General features: G+C 28.7%; 2 protein-coding genes across 2 annotated transcripts in view; one reads left to right on the forward strand and one right to left on the reverse strand.

The window, feature by feature from the left end:
• The window catches only part of LOC113385843 (beta-1,3-glucosyltransferase-like), a 97,706-nt gene that overhangs the window by 81,611 nt on the left and 2,957 nt on the right, over positions 1-13,138 (forward strand). The window contains exons 6-10 of the mRNA XM_026623672.1: positions 2,419-2,593; positions 3,810-3,945; positions 5,693-5,852; positions 6,457-6,569; positions 6,934-7,088. Of these exons, the coding sequence (XP_026479457.1) occupies positions 2,419-2,593; positions 3,810-3,945; positions 5,693-5,852; positions 6,457-6,569; positions 6,934-7,088 (739 nt within the window). The remainder of the gene's footprint in view (positions 1-2,418; positions 2,594-3,809; positions 3,946-5,692; positions 5,853-6,456; positions 6,570-6,933; positions 7,089-13,138) is intronic.
• LOC113384984 (probable aspartate aminotransferase, cytoplasmic) lies at positions 10,002-11,697 on the reverse strand. Its single transcript, XM_026622775.1, has one exon. It carries the CDS (start codon positions 11,324-11,326, stop codon positions 10,091-10,093), a length of 1,236 nt encoding a protein of 411 aa, XP_026478560.1. The 5' UTR covers positions 11,327-11,697; the 3' UTR covers positions 10,002-10,090.

Genomic DNA, 13,138 nt, shown 5'->3' on the forward strand with positions numbered 1-13,138 from the left:
CAAATTTGAGTAATAATTGTTTTAAGAAATAAACTGCATTGTTTCTATAGCTTCAGGTGCAGTACGACGTTATAGAAGCAAATAATTTCCCTGTTTTCTTTGGTTGACCACTATATCGATTAAAATTTATTATTAAAGTGCAGTTCATTCCAATGTTATTTCAAACAGAATCTTTATTTGCTTTTAGTGCTGCGTTGATTTTTTTATGTATATAACCTGCGTAATATATCACTAAAATTGCCATATGAAATCCTAGCGCAGTACATTATATAGAATTTTTGATATATGGGTAGGTCTATTAAACACACCTTGGAATTTTAGTATTATTTAAATACATATATTGCAAATGTAGATGTGATTTCTGGATTCATCTAAAGCGTTAAAAAATTAATTAGTTGAAATTGTTATAAAAAAGTTTTATAAATTAAAAGAATACTATTCACTTACTCTTCAGAAGCAACTATAGTAATCACATTTAAAAATAATATATCAGTATACATAAAAACCTCTTTTATAAATATTAGATTAATTACGGGAAAATTTCAAATTTATCAGTCAACAGATCTAAACCTGAAATATAATTATGTATATATGTTAAATATATACAAATTCGCATAATATTCCCAAAAAATAGCCTTCGTAACTTCCCTGTCTGAAGCCAAAATCTAATTAAAAAAATAATCGCAAGACACACCTCCCAAATTAAATAATTCCGTTTGGCATAGAAACTAACACAAACTGGAATAAAATAAGCTATGAACATGATGACCTTTTAATCGAAACTGGCAACTGGTTCACCGATATCTGGATGTCGTAAACTTAAATGATATTATATATCATCTGACTCGGAAACCTGTCAGAGATGTTATGATTCTTTAATAATTTTATTTTTGCTAAATTTGCCAACTTACCGCCAAATTTTCTGAATTGCTTGAAACCAAAATTGAGAAATGCATGTGTGTATGTGCTTATGAGTGTATATATAAGTATGAGCCACTTATCATTTAATATTATCTTATTAATTTTATTATTATTATTATTTGCTTTTATTTTATATTAAATCAGCATACTACGGATACCATTTCATTGAAAATTCTATACTCAATTTTGTACTCTTTTTGTTTAAATTTATGTTTATTATTGTTACTAGATGTTAATTATTTAGCAGTTGTAACAAATATAGTAATTTAAAAAAAAATAAAAAAAACTTATCATTTCGTCGACGTTTCTTAAAACTTCTGAACCGATTTCATTTTATCGTCCCAACTGATGTTTTTTAAGGTTAACTGCAAAAGTATCAACCTTTTCGCTGAAAATCTTGAACTGATTTTGAACAATTAAAAACTAATCAAAATATATCAAATTGGAATTGTGCTGAATAATTTTGGTAAAGATGCGCTGAACCGTTTCTTCATAATGAATTATTTTTGACGATTTTAAAGGAACTTTGCCTTGCGATAGAGTTTGTGGTCTTCTCGAACAAACTAAAATAATATATTTGTACGAAAGGTGGTTTAGTTATCAAAATTTTATAAAGATGAAAATAATGGATCATTCTTTTGAAAAATTCACTGTGTACTAGCTCGGTTTTGTGATGTTGAAAATGCGACTTACAATCTAATTTATATTATATAAATTATATTTCAACCAACATTTTAGCACTCTTTATATTATTTACACGTAAATTTCAATGCAAAAACTTTCTGAGCGATTCACTGAGTTATTATTAATCATGACGAATATTATTAATATTATGTTAATATTATTGAAAATATTGACTTACATCCAGAAATACTGCTGAACAATATTGTTTGGTTTCGATAGAATTATGAATTAAATTCACTATTCTAATGCACTGATGAATCGTAGAATACTGACTAAAAAATCCAAACAGATGATGCGTTAAAATATTCGATTCAGACAATATATCTTCTTGAAGATATTCTCGAAAACCTTGGATCGAACAGATATAAGAGTGATACATACATCGGTAAGACGTAAACCATACTGCTCAAGTAGCAAAAATATCAAATCTGAGTATAATTTCAAATTTATATAATTAGTTTATATATAATAATAAAAAGTAGTACTCTGCCCGAAAGCAGGTCCACGGTGTAAGAGCACCACAAAATCAATGATTTTCTTCCCCTCCCTTGTTCATTATTCTCATTACCTAATTAATGACCATTAATCACTTTATATTTAGTTTTTATGAATTTTTTTTCCAAACTTCTGCTGCCATGCTTCCTGGTCCTGTGCTTCGACTTTCAGTTCTCTGTCGTCAATCGTCTGCATTCTTCTTCTTCCCAATCCTTTCAGTCCTATTTTGCCTTCGACGACGTCGTGCTGGAGGCACTCTTTTTGCATTCAATATACATATAGAAGTAAAGAATTCTAATATTATTTTTTTATTTCCAGTATAACCCGAAAATTATCTCTGCATCCAATCCAAAATGACTTTTCGATAGATGCATCCCATGAATTAAGTCTCTTTATATTGGATATAACGAAACTAATACACGTGAAAGAATTCTGCTCTGAGAAGAACGAAATTGAAAACTGCGCAACTTTTCCTAGACCGTTCGAGACTTGTGTAAGTAAATGATTAAATTAGTTTCAACAGTTAGCATAATTAAGGTTACTTCTACGCGATCAATTAATTCACTAGTTAACTAGTTGAGTTTCCCGAATCAACATTCCTTCTTGTTTTGAAAATAAATTGTGTAAATATCAAATAGAATATTGGATTATTGAAGTTGAACCTTTATCACAAATAATCTATACACTTAATTTTATTCATTACTACTACTTATAATTATAGCAACTTGTTAATGGACCCGAAATTTTCTGAAATTTGTACAATTTTGATGATCAGCCTAAACAACATATATGGATTTGAGATGTACTTATATAAATACAAAATACAAAAAAAAAATCAATTGAGCAGGTCTGAACTCGAAATATATTCTGTATGTAGGAATAAAAGATTCGAACCTAAGTTAATTTATTTTGAAATTTTTAAAAATTTGCAGGAACGTTTAGTGCCTTTTCGTAATTCGAATTCAATGACAGCATAAAATAAAAACCACCCTAAATTAACTTATAAAATGTCTATTACTCCACGTTGTAACTTATTATAATGATTTAAATACAAAAATTATAGAAGTCAATTCACAGATTAAATAGAAATGTTATGTTATAGGCCTATCAAAATGCTATGTCTTTACTGTGTAATCAGACGTTTCACACAATTAGAAACGTCAAGTAACAATTTTATTATAAGTACTAATGTGCCCCTTGTTTTTTTGGCTGTTTGTTACTACCATACGAAGATAGATTCGTAACATAGCGTTATCATAACTTTTCCATTTTATCGAGATTGGCCCTGTAGCTTTTTGAAGCCCAATTTTCACCGCATTTTTCAAGAATAACTGCTGTTAACCAGTCGTAGGGTGCATCGAAATAATATAAAATACTTATTACTTGTTCACATTTCAAAGCAAACTGAGGACCATTTTACACATTGGATACCATTTTACATTTGAATGTACTACGAAAATAAAATCGTAGAACGAAACAACTAATTTTTAAAAAAAATCATGTTTTACCTTCACTGTATGCAAAAAACTATTGCTGATTGCTTTGAAGATAGATTTTTTCGAATAATTTATAAACTCTATATTATTATACATAATATATGTTTTCTTAAATTTAATTAAAAACAAACTAATACCCAAAACATATCTTTTTAATAACCTGTTTAATTAAACTCTATATTTTATTAACAATATTTTTATATTTTATTTTAGGGCCATATGGTTTCGCAAGCGGCACTATATTTTGCTGTGAAAACATGCGAGAAGTTCCATAAGGAGAGACTGCCGGTTGTAAAAAGCACGTGGGGAGATAAAGCACAAAATGTGATATACTTCAGCGAAAAGCAAGGTGAGATGAATAATTATTTCATATTTATTTATAAGCACACACACATATATATACATATATACAATTATATATATATATATATATATATATATATATATTTACACCAGTGTGCATGTTTGTGTTGCGAATAGATGACGGGACTAAAACTTAAAATAATTTGGGAAGCTTTTTGAAATCAATTATGTTTCATCATCTGGTTATCTGTCGAAAGTCCATTTTCTTTACTTAAATAATTCAATTTATAATAAATAATAGAAAAAAGTAGGAGAAAAAATTTGACGTGATAAATTATAAAAATTCTCTATATGAACTGTGTTATAACGATCGAGTCTTATATTAGTAAAGGATATAAAAAAATGGACTAAGGTTAGCCTTCTTTCAAGCGAAAGTACTAATATTGAAACTAAATTGAATAATAATGTTTATGAAAAAATTTTAAAATTATTAATATTTACGAATAAAAACTTACATCAAACTCAAATTTAAATTAGAAAAAAACGAACGTTTTGCACAGTTTTTGGAATGACAGTTATATTTGTAATAAGCACTTATTTTTTAAATGATTGTTTTATTATTTGAGAGGCCTTATAATTATTCTCAAATCACGCAATTTCAATGTAAAATGAAAATTCATTACATTTAATTAGGTTTCTGAAGTCGTATCAAGCAACCTTCGATAAATCTACACTTTGTAAAAGTTTTTTTGAAATATGTTATAATTCAAGATGTTAATAAAATCTAATATTCTATACCTACATGTATTTAAAACTTTTAAGAAATCCTAAAATTTTACAGAAATTTACAAGTTATTTTAAATTTATTATCTTAAAATTCTATAAAATATCAAAGGTTGAGTATGAACAAAATTTAAAAAAAAAATGTCAGAATCTAAATATGTATAAATATTTTAAATATGAATGAAAAATAGCAGCTGGCATCAATGCGATTTTGCGATGACGACTTCGACAAATATTTAAGAATTATAACAAACAAAACAATCCAAATATTATACATCAATAAACAATGCAATCGAAAAATATTTTTATACTACGAAAATTACTTTAGCAATATTTTAACGTTTTTAATCAACGTCGCAGATAATATAAAATTTGTTTTAGTAATATTAAAGTTTACAATTAAATTAAATATTAAACTACTGAACTAATATTCCACAAAACATTTTTAGCACAAAATATTAAGCATCTTACTACAAGGAAAGTTTTTAACTAGAAAATACTGAGAGGATAAAAAAAACTCTGTCAGATATATTTTTGAAACGAAATTCAAATCATAAGGTTGTCGTAAGATGTCATCGAAGAAGAATACAGATGATGGACATCTGTATTCTTCTTCTGATTGAAAAACTAAAATAGAGAACACTGAAATCTGATACACAAGTCTCGAAGCACGGAATAAAAATATTGTAAAAAATGGTGTATAATTAAAAGACAGAAAAGGCAACAAGTTCTCAGATTATGTTCGAGTAGAGCACCATTATCCAATTTGTTATAATAGTGACTCTACTTTCTCGAATCAACTAACGGCTTGCGAAAAAGTAAATTATACATGGCGAACATCGATTTAATTCTGACCAATTTGTGAATATCGAAAATATTTAATTTCAAAAGTGAAGTATTGTTTATGCGATGCACTTCATCGCATTTAATGATATGCCTCGTTATTCACGATCAATATATGAACATGTCCTTCATAATTTTTTTAATAAATAATACGTTTTCTTTTTTAGATAACTCTATACCCACCGTTGGCCTCGATATTCCCAACACAGAAGCTGGTCATTGTTTGAAAACTATGACAATTTTCAGAAAAATTTTAAGCGAGATTAAAGATGGGAAAAAGAAGTTTATAAAGTGGATTATTTTAGCTGACGATGATACCATATTAAGGTATTAATTTATATTTTAGATTTATATTTATTCCTATTGGATCTTCCAAAACCAAGCTGTTGGAACTCCAACAGATGAGGATACCAAATTTTTTACTTATTTTTTATATAAAGGATTACGAAGTTATATAATGTATCTCTAAACATTTCAAGTCCTTTGTGCAAACTAATTTAATCATAAAAAATATAAAGCATTTTTAATTTCTAGGGTAAAATAGTATACTAACAATAAGCAAATGATGATAGAATATAAAGTTGTTTTATTGTTTTTGAGAAAGCTTTGCATTTTATTCACAAGAATAATTTCATCACTGAAATACATCATTTATATGAATCGAGTGGTTCAAATATTTAACTTCCATTGAGTTTGTATCATAACTCATTGAAAATCTATATTTTTTGTCAATCAAAACTTTATTTAAGTATTTAAAATAATGAATTGGTTCTTGCACTCACTTTATTAGATATTTTCAATTGCAATTCAATAATATGTCACTGTAAAGATAATATAAAATTTACTTCTAAATATCTTTGAAACAAATGTGTTTTATTAGTATTTATTTGCACCGTTAATGAAATATAATAAATATTATTTGAAATTTCAGTGTTTCAAGAATGCGAGAGCTTTTAAGTTGCTACAATCACACGAAGTCTTCAGTAATAGGAGAAAGATATGGTTATGTCTTACATTCTAAGGAGGGTTATAATTATATAACAGGTGAGTTGGATTTTAAATCAGCAAACCTTGAACAATATTTGAAAAATATATTTCCATCATTTCCTAATGCCAACTTATTTTTAATTAGATCTTAGTGCAACTCAAGCAACACAAATATCTCATAGTAAAACAAATATTAGTATTAATTTGCACAGTTAATTATTCTTTAAAAGCACAATAGATACTGAAAATTTGAATCGAATTTTCCTATAGCGCGACTTACACATCTTGAAAATATGAAGATTTTGCTATTATAAGTGCAAAATCTTGTAACTCTTAAAAATTAGCTTTTTTGATTAATATGTTCTTAATAGAATTTCGAATTTTCTTGGTAATTTTTAATTAATTATCATCACTGAAACAGGTGGCGGTGGAATGGCTCTAACAGTTTCTTTATTAGAGAAAATTTTAAACAAATGCAAATGTCCTAGTCCAAAAAGTCCAGACGACATGCTTCTTGGTTTGTGTCTCACCAGGTTAAAGGATGTAGAAATAATTCACTCACCTTACTTTCATCAGGTATATCATATATAAAAATAATTCCTTTTTGCTTAATTTTTCTCTATAATATATATATTGTATTGCTATTACAATACTATATTTTTATAGCCGTGAAATTTTTGTTTCTAAATTTTTTATTACTTCAATTTACATGCACTATAATAACATTACGCTTAATTGGTGGAATTGAATTAGCAAATGATGAAAAAGTAGTTCATATTTTTTATAAATTTGTGTGCACTCAAAATTCGTTGATTTACTTCGTATATCTTGTTCAAGTTTAAAGGGGTAAATTATTGCAATCGAAATATAAGAAAAATATATTTTTTTAATATTTTAGGATGATTTTTTTTTATAAATTTTGACTAATTCTTATCCTTTTTCAAAATTATTAAGAAAATATTTTTTTACATGTTAACATAACATTAAAATTTGTTATAGCTAATATTTTTTTTAGCTAACACACTGCTAAAATAAATTATCTTCTATTATAAAACAAGTTACAAGTAACAAAGAAAAATTTCGAATACATCGTTTGAGGGCAAAATTTCAATTACAGAACTTAATTAGCAGCTCCTATAAGTAGAATATATATATAACATAATTGTTATTAATGTACTTGAACGTTAATTAGTTAATGAATGCAAAGAAAACGAGATTAGTATTGATAATATTAACATGGAATAAAACGCCAATTAATTTTAGTTTGATAGTAAATGAAACAAACAAGATTTTTATAAATTATGATAAAAATTCTATACGAGAAATAAAAAAAAAACAATTTACATGCAATCAAAAAAAATCAAGATCACCTGATGAAAATTGCATTAGGTCAGAACAATTTTTCAAAAGATAGAAATGTAATTTATAGCCGCCTGCTATTATAATATATAATAGTTATAGCAGCCTACTAATATAACTGCTGAAAATGTAACATTTTAGATACTTTTAATGAATTTAAATTGTTCATTATCTTTTAGCAAATTGCCTCAAATTTATTTCTATCATTTGAAGATGCAATTTCAACCTTATTATCGTCACCAGGAAGTCACTAACTATTTGTTTGTAAATATCGCGTAACATACAAAGAACAGGCCATTATTCTTGGAATTGAACTATTATTATTATGTAAATATAATGAGGCTCTAGTTTTTACGTCGAAAGCATTGATTGGCAAAGCGCTTGAGTGACAATTTTTTGCATTTAAAGATGATTTGTTCTTGGTACGCAGATAAAAATATTTCGTGCACCAATAATAATTAGAAAGAAGAACAATTTTAGGCAAAATTATGTCGTATAATTTTGTTATGTAATATAAGCATAAGAAAACATACAACAACATACACTTCTAAAATACCACAAATACAATAATAGCCGCGTTTAAGAAACGCACTAACAAAATAATACTTGCAATGTCACTTAATGCTCATCGTGATCATTAGATAGATTATTTTTTTAGATAAATTGGTCAAAGAAGATTAAACCTGTTTTCGTGAATATACATATTCTTATCAAATGGAGATTGTTTGCGCTTTCGAGCTCTATCTGGTTATATCTGCTCTTATGTAAAATTACGCGAATCTAGATCAAAATATTTTCCAGAAACTGTGCAATGTTTGATATCTTGAACAATTGATTGATATCTGAATGATAGCCGAAGGTTAATGTACAGTGGCGTGACTGCGATCAACATGACAGTGTCATATTTAACCTTCTTTAGGAAAAAAACAGTCATCAATTTTCAATTCGCAAATCAGCATGCACAAGGTTGAAAAGAAATTGATTTAAAAACAATTCAATTACGCCTTATGGGGTTAGGGGTACTTGGAGGCACGAAAAAATGAGATATTTCAGGTTTTTTTTGTTATTAAACGATGTTTTTCTTACAAAAATAATGATACGGTATTATTATACAATGTTTTGACTTAAAGTAACAAAAATTTCAGAAAAAAAATATTCTCAAAGTTATAGCTGTTTTTGTTGACCCTGTTTAAATAAACGCTCCTGGCGGTGACAGTCATAATTCCTTGGAGATTCATCTAAAACCAATCAAATAAAAAAAATAGTTTTATAAATAGTTAATTCTGGGCCTGATCGAAGGTTTTGTTTTTTTGCAAAAATTAACAAAATGGTAGCATCAGCATTTTTTTTTCTAGATTTTTGGGTAAGACATCAACAGTTAATTGGTCGTAAAAAATTCAAATTTTTTGAAAAAATACAAATCCTTCGATCAGCCTCGAGCTTATTATGTATTTTACAAGCTGTATAAATTTCATTAAAATCTACAAAACGGTTTTTGAGTTACAGTGGTCACCGGTTCAAAAAACATAGTTTTGAGAATAACGCGTTTAAAGATTCACATTGGATTTACGTACAGAAATTCGAAATATTGAATTATTCAAACCGAGTCATCTATTTCTGGGCCATATAATAGTTCATCAGTCATTGTGCAAGTTTCCAACATTTCACGGTTTTCAGGCATATTTTTACATATTTTTACACTAGTTTGTTGAAGCTTTCAATTTTTTCTGATTATGGATTCAATCTTGAACTACACATCTTGAAAGTAAATTAACATTATTGAGATCATCGTAAATCGGTTTAAAAGCTTTTAAAACATCAGGAGGTAAGGGAGAATAATTTTGAATATAAGTATCGAGCTCCACTTGCGTCAGCGCGCTGGTAAGAGTCCAATAACTCAAAAAGTAATCATAAAGTAATTTTCAAAAATTCCAAGTACCCCTAACCGCATAATTAAATATTTACATGTAATGTTCACAATGTTTCAATAGAAACCAAAAACTAATTTTAATAATTTATTTATTTATTCTCATAAAACAATTAATATACAATACATGATGATCGTAAATATATTATCTTCATATTTTAAATGATCATTTTACCTAAGGTGAGTATGAATATTCTTGGTCTATATAACAGTATTCAAAACTACAGAATAAACTAGCCATTTAAGTAGAAAAATATAAAAATAAATACATAACAATTTCTTTAACAATTTTTCACAAAGGCGATGAAACACCACTAACAGACCTAACGGCGTCATCAATTGCCCTTGCTACATAAGCAACATTATTAGAATTAATTCCGCACATATTTATTCTACCACTTTTTAATAAATATATGTGATGTTTTTGTATCAGGTGTTCCACTTGCTTCTCATTTAAACCAGTATAAGAGAACATTCCAATTTGTTGTGTAATGTGATCCCATGTTCCCGGCGTTTTTAATTCGGTTAGATGCCTCTTCAACTCCTTTCTCATCAATATAATACGAGATGACATTGTTTTGATACATTCTAGCCACTCATTTCTAAGAGATGGATCATTTAAAACTAAACTAACAATTTGTGATCCATGGTTGGGTGGTGTAGAATACATAGCACGAATTAGAATTGTGAACTGGGATTTCATTGGAGTTAAAACTTCTTCATTGTGCGTGACAATAGTCAAATTACCCACACGCTCATTGTACAATCCAAAGTTTTTCGCATATGATTGTGCACAAAATAATTCAAATCCTTCACTGACGGCATATCTTACAGGCCATGAATCAGCCTCAGGATCACCTGAAGCAAATCCTTGATATGCAGAATCAAAAAATGGGAAAAGTTTGCGCTTCTTGACTACATCTAAAATTTTCTGCCATTGCTCCTTTGTTGGATCACAGCCAGTGGGATTATGAGCACAACAATGCAATATAATTACAGAGTTTTCTGGGGCATTATTTAAGTCTTCTAAGAATCCATCAATGTCTACGTTTTTCTGCACTGGGTCCCAATAACGATATTCTTTTGGTGTTGTAAACCCTGCATTCAAGAATACTTGACGGTGGTTTTCCCAAGTCGGTTTAGAAAAATAAAATGTTGTTCTACCAAGGACTTTGGCTAAAAATTCAGCACCTATTCTCAAAGCGCCGGTTCCAGATAAGGTTTGAATTCCACATACCCTTTTCTGTTCGAATGCGATATTATCTTCACCGAGAAGCAATCTAGTGGAGGCAGAAGTGAAACCATCAGTGCCCAGAACAGGGAGATATTCGTGATTTGTTGTTAGTTCTTTGGCAATTTTAATTTCAGCATCTCTAACAACGGGTAAAACCCACGGCTTTCCTTCTTCGGTTCTGTAGGCTCCAACTCCCAAGTTGCATTTGTCTGGGCAACTATCACTAGCGAATCCTTTATTCAATGCGAAAACTTCAATCGGCGGCGCGACTTTAACATCACTAAAAAGCGACATTGTTTATTTACTTAAAACACGATTTTTACGATGAATGAGTGAGGTTACGTGATTGAGCGTGCACGTACAATGTCACCGGCCGACTGCAGATCGTATACTATTTTTACGACAGAATGCTCTGCTGGAACGTATTTATCGCGTCACTTTCAATTGACCTTGTCTTGTTGCAAAAGCGATAACAATATGTATTACAACTACTTACACTAATAAAAATTAATTATTTGTACGTTGCCATGTAAATATTTTATATAAATATAGGTTAAGGTATGAAAACAAAGTGCATATTAAAACAAGGAATGACTTTTACACACATATACATATCATTGAGATGCACTGTGTCATGTAACAACATGAATATAACTTAACATATCACTTTTTCTTCTACTGAACGTATATTGATGTCATAATTTTGACAGCTTACGTTTGGCTTGGCATACGTTTGACATATGGCATATGTTTTTTGTGGCATATGTCACGTTCGGCAACATAGAAATTAATTGCATACCGTGTTGCCATGGTGACAAAATATCAAACGGTAACAAGCATTTCTGAATGATTTATATGTGATGAAAACGGATGACATTATTTTATCATTTATTTATCTATGATCATTTACATGATTTGCAACTTTAATGTGATTTAGTTCCAATCATAGATAAGGATGGTTTCAAACATAAATAAGTCATAAGTAAAAAATATTCGCCTGACTTTAACACTACATTTTAACAAAATTATTGAACCAATTCTACAGTAAAATAGACCGATGCTAAAGCAGGGCTATGTTACGTAGCGTTTTTCATAAGTTGTACTAAATACTGTCAAAATGCTAAGTTGTTGCTATGCAGTCAGGCGTTTTAGATAGAAAACTTAACCTAAAAAACGCATAAACATCAAAAAAGAATCTTGTAAGTGCATCTTTTGAGATGTGTTGTAATAGCATATGAGTGTAGTTTCATTTTATGTGTGAAACGCCTGATTGTACAGCAAATGAGTAGCATTTTGACAGTTTTAGTACCATTTTATATGAAGGAAGGAGCGTTCATAGCGTTATTAAGGCAAGGGACTATTTTACCGGAGAATTGGCCCCTGGAATACTAGCAGAAAAAATCTTATATATATATATATATATATATATATATATTTAGGTTTGTAAATTAATATAAGACATTAAACTTTCGTAACTGTTGTGATCACGAAATCCCGGGTTAAAATCCGCATTTCAAATAGATTGATATCAAGCAGTAGTTATAAAATATATTTTCAAGTAAAACAAATTGAATGGTGTAGGATATGAAAAAAAACAATGTATATTACAAGACGTCCGTTAATCACGTGAGGCTTTTAGAAGGAGGGAAAATTTCACAAAAAAAATCAAATGGGAGAGGGAGATAGATAAGATGACTTTATATTACTAATAAAAAAAAACTGAAGTTTATATAATACCTAATCTCTTAAATAAATGATTATTGTATGATAAATTTATATATAAATTTAATAAGTTGATAACTTCCTATTGAAAAGTCTGGTTATTGCAAGTATTGAAATCTATCTAAATCTAGTAGTAACCCAGTAAACCACAAAACGTAATGAAAACGTTAATAGAACGTAACAGATTATACGTAAAACATAACGGTTACGTAACCTAAGAGGCACACAGACGTATCTATTTCCGCCTCAAAAACGTAACGGCCTGTTTAGTTACGCGAAAACATAACGGTTTCGTTTATGTAACGTTTCCAAATTGCGCGAAAACGTAACGGTTTCGTTTTTGTTAGGTTTCTAAATTACTAAATTAACGTGTAGGTGTCTTTG

Source organism: Ctenocephalides felis, unplaced genomic scaffold, assembly GCF_003426905.1.
Source record: "Ctenocephalides felis isolate EL2017-DRISC unplaced genomic scaffold, ASM342690v1 CF-g0.4_SCAFFOLD_03571, whole genome shotgun sequence".
Taxonomy (NCBI): domain Eukaryota; kingdom Metazoa; phylum Arthropoda; class Insecta; order Siphonaptera; family Pulicidae; genus Ctenocephalides; species Ctenocephalides felis.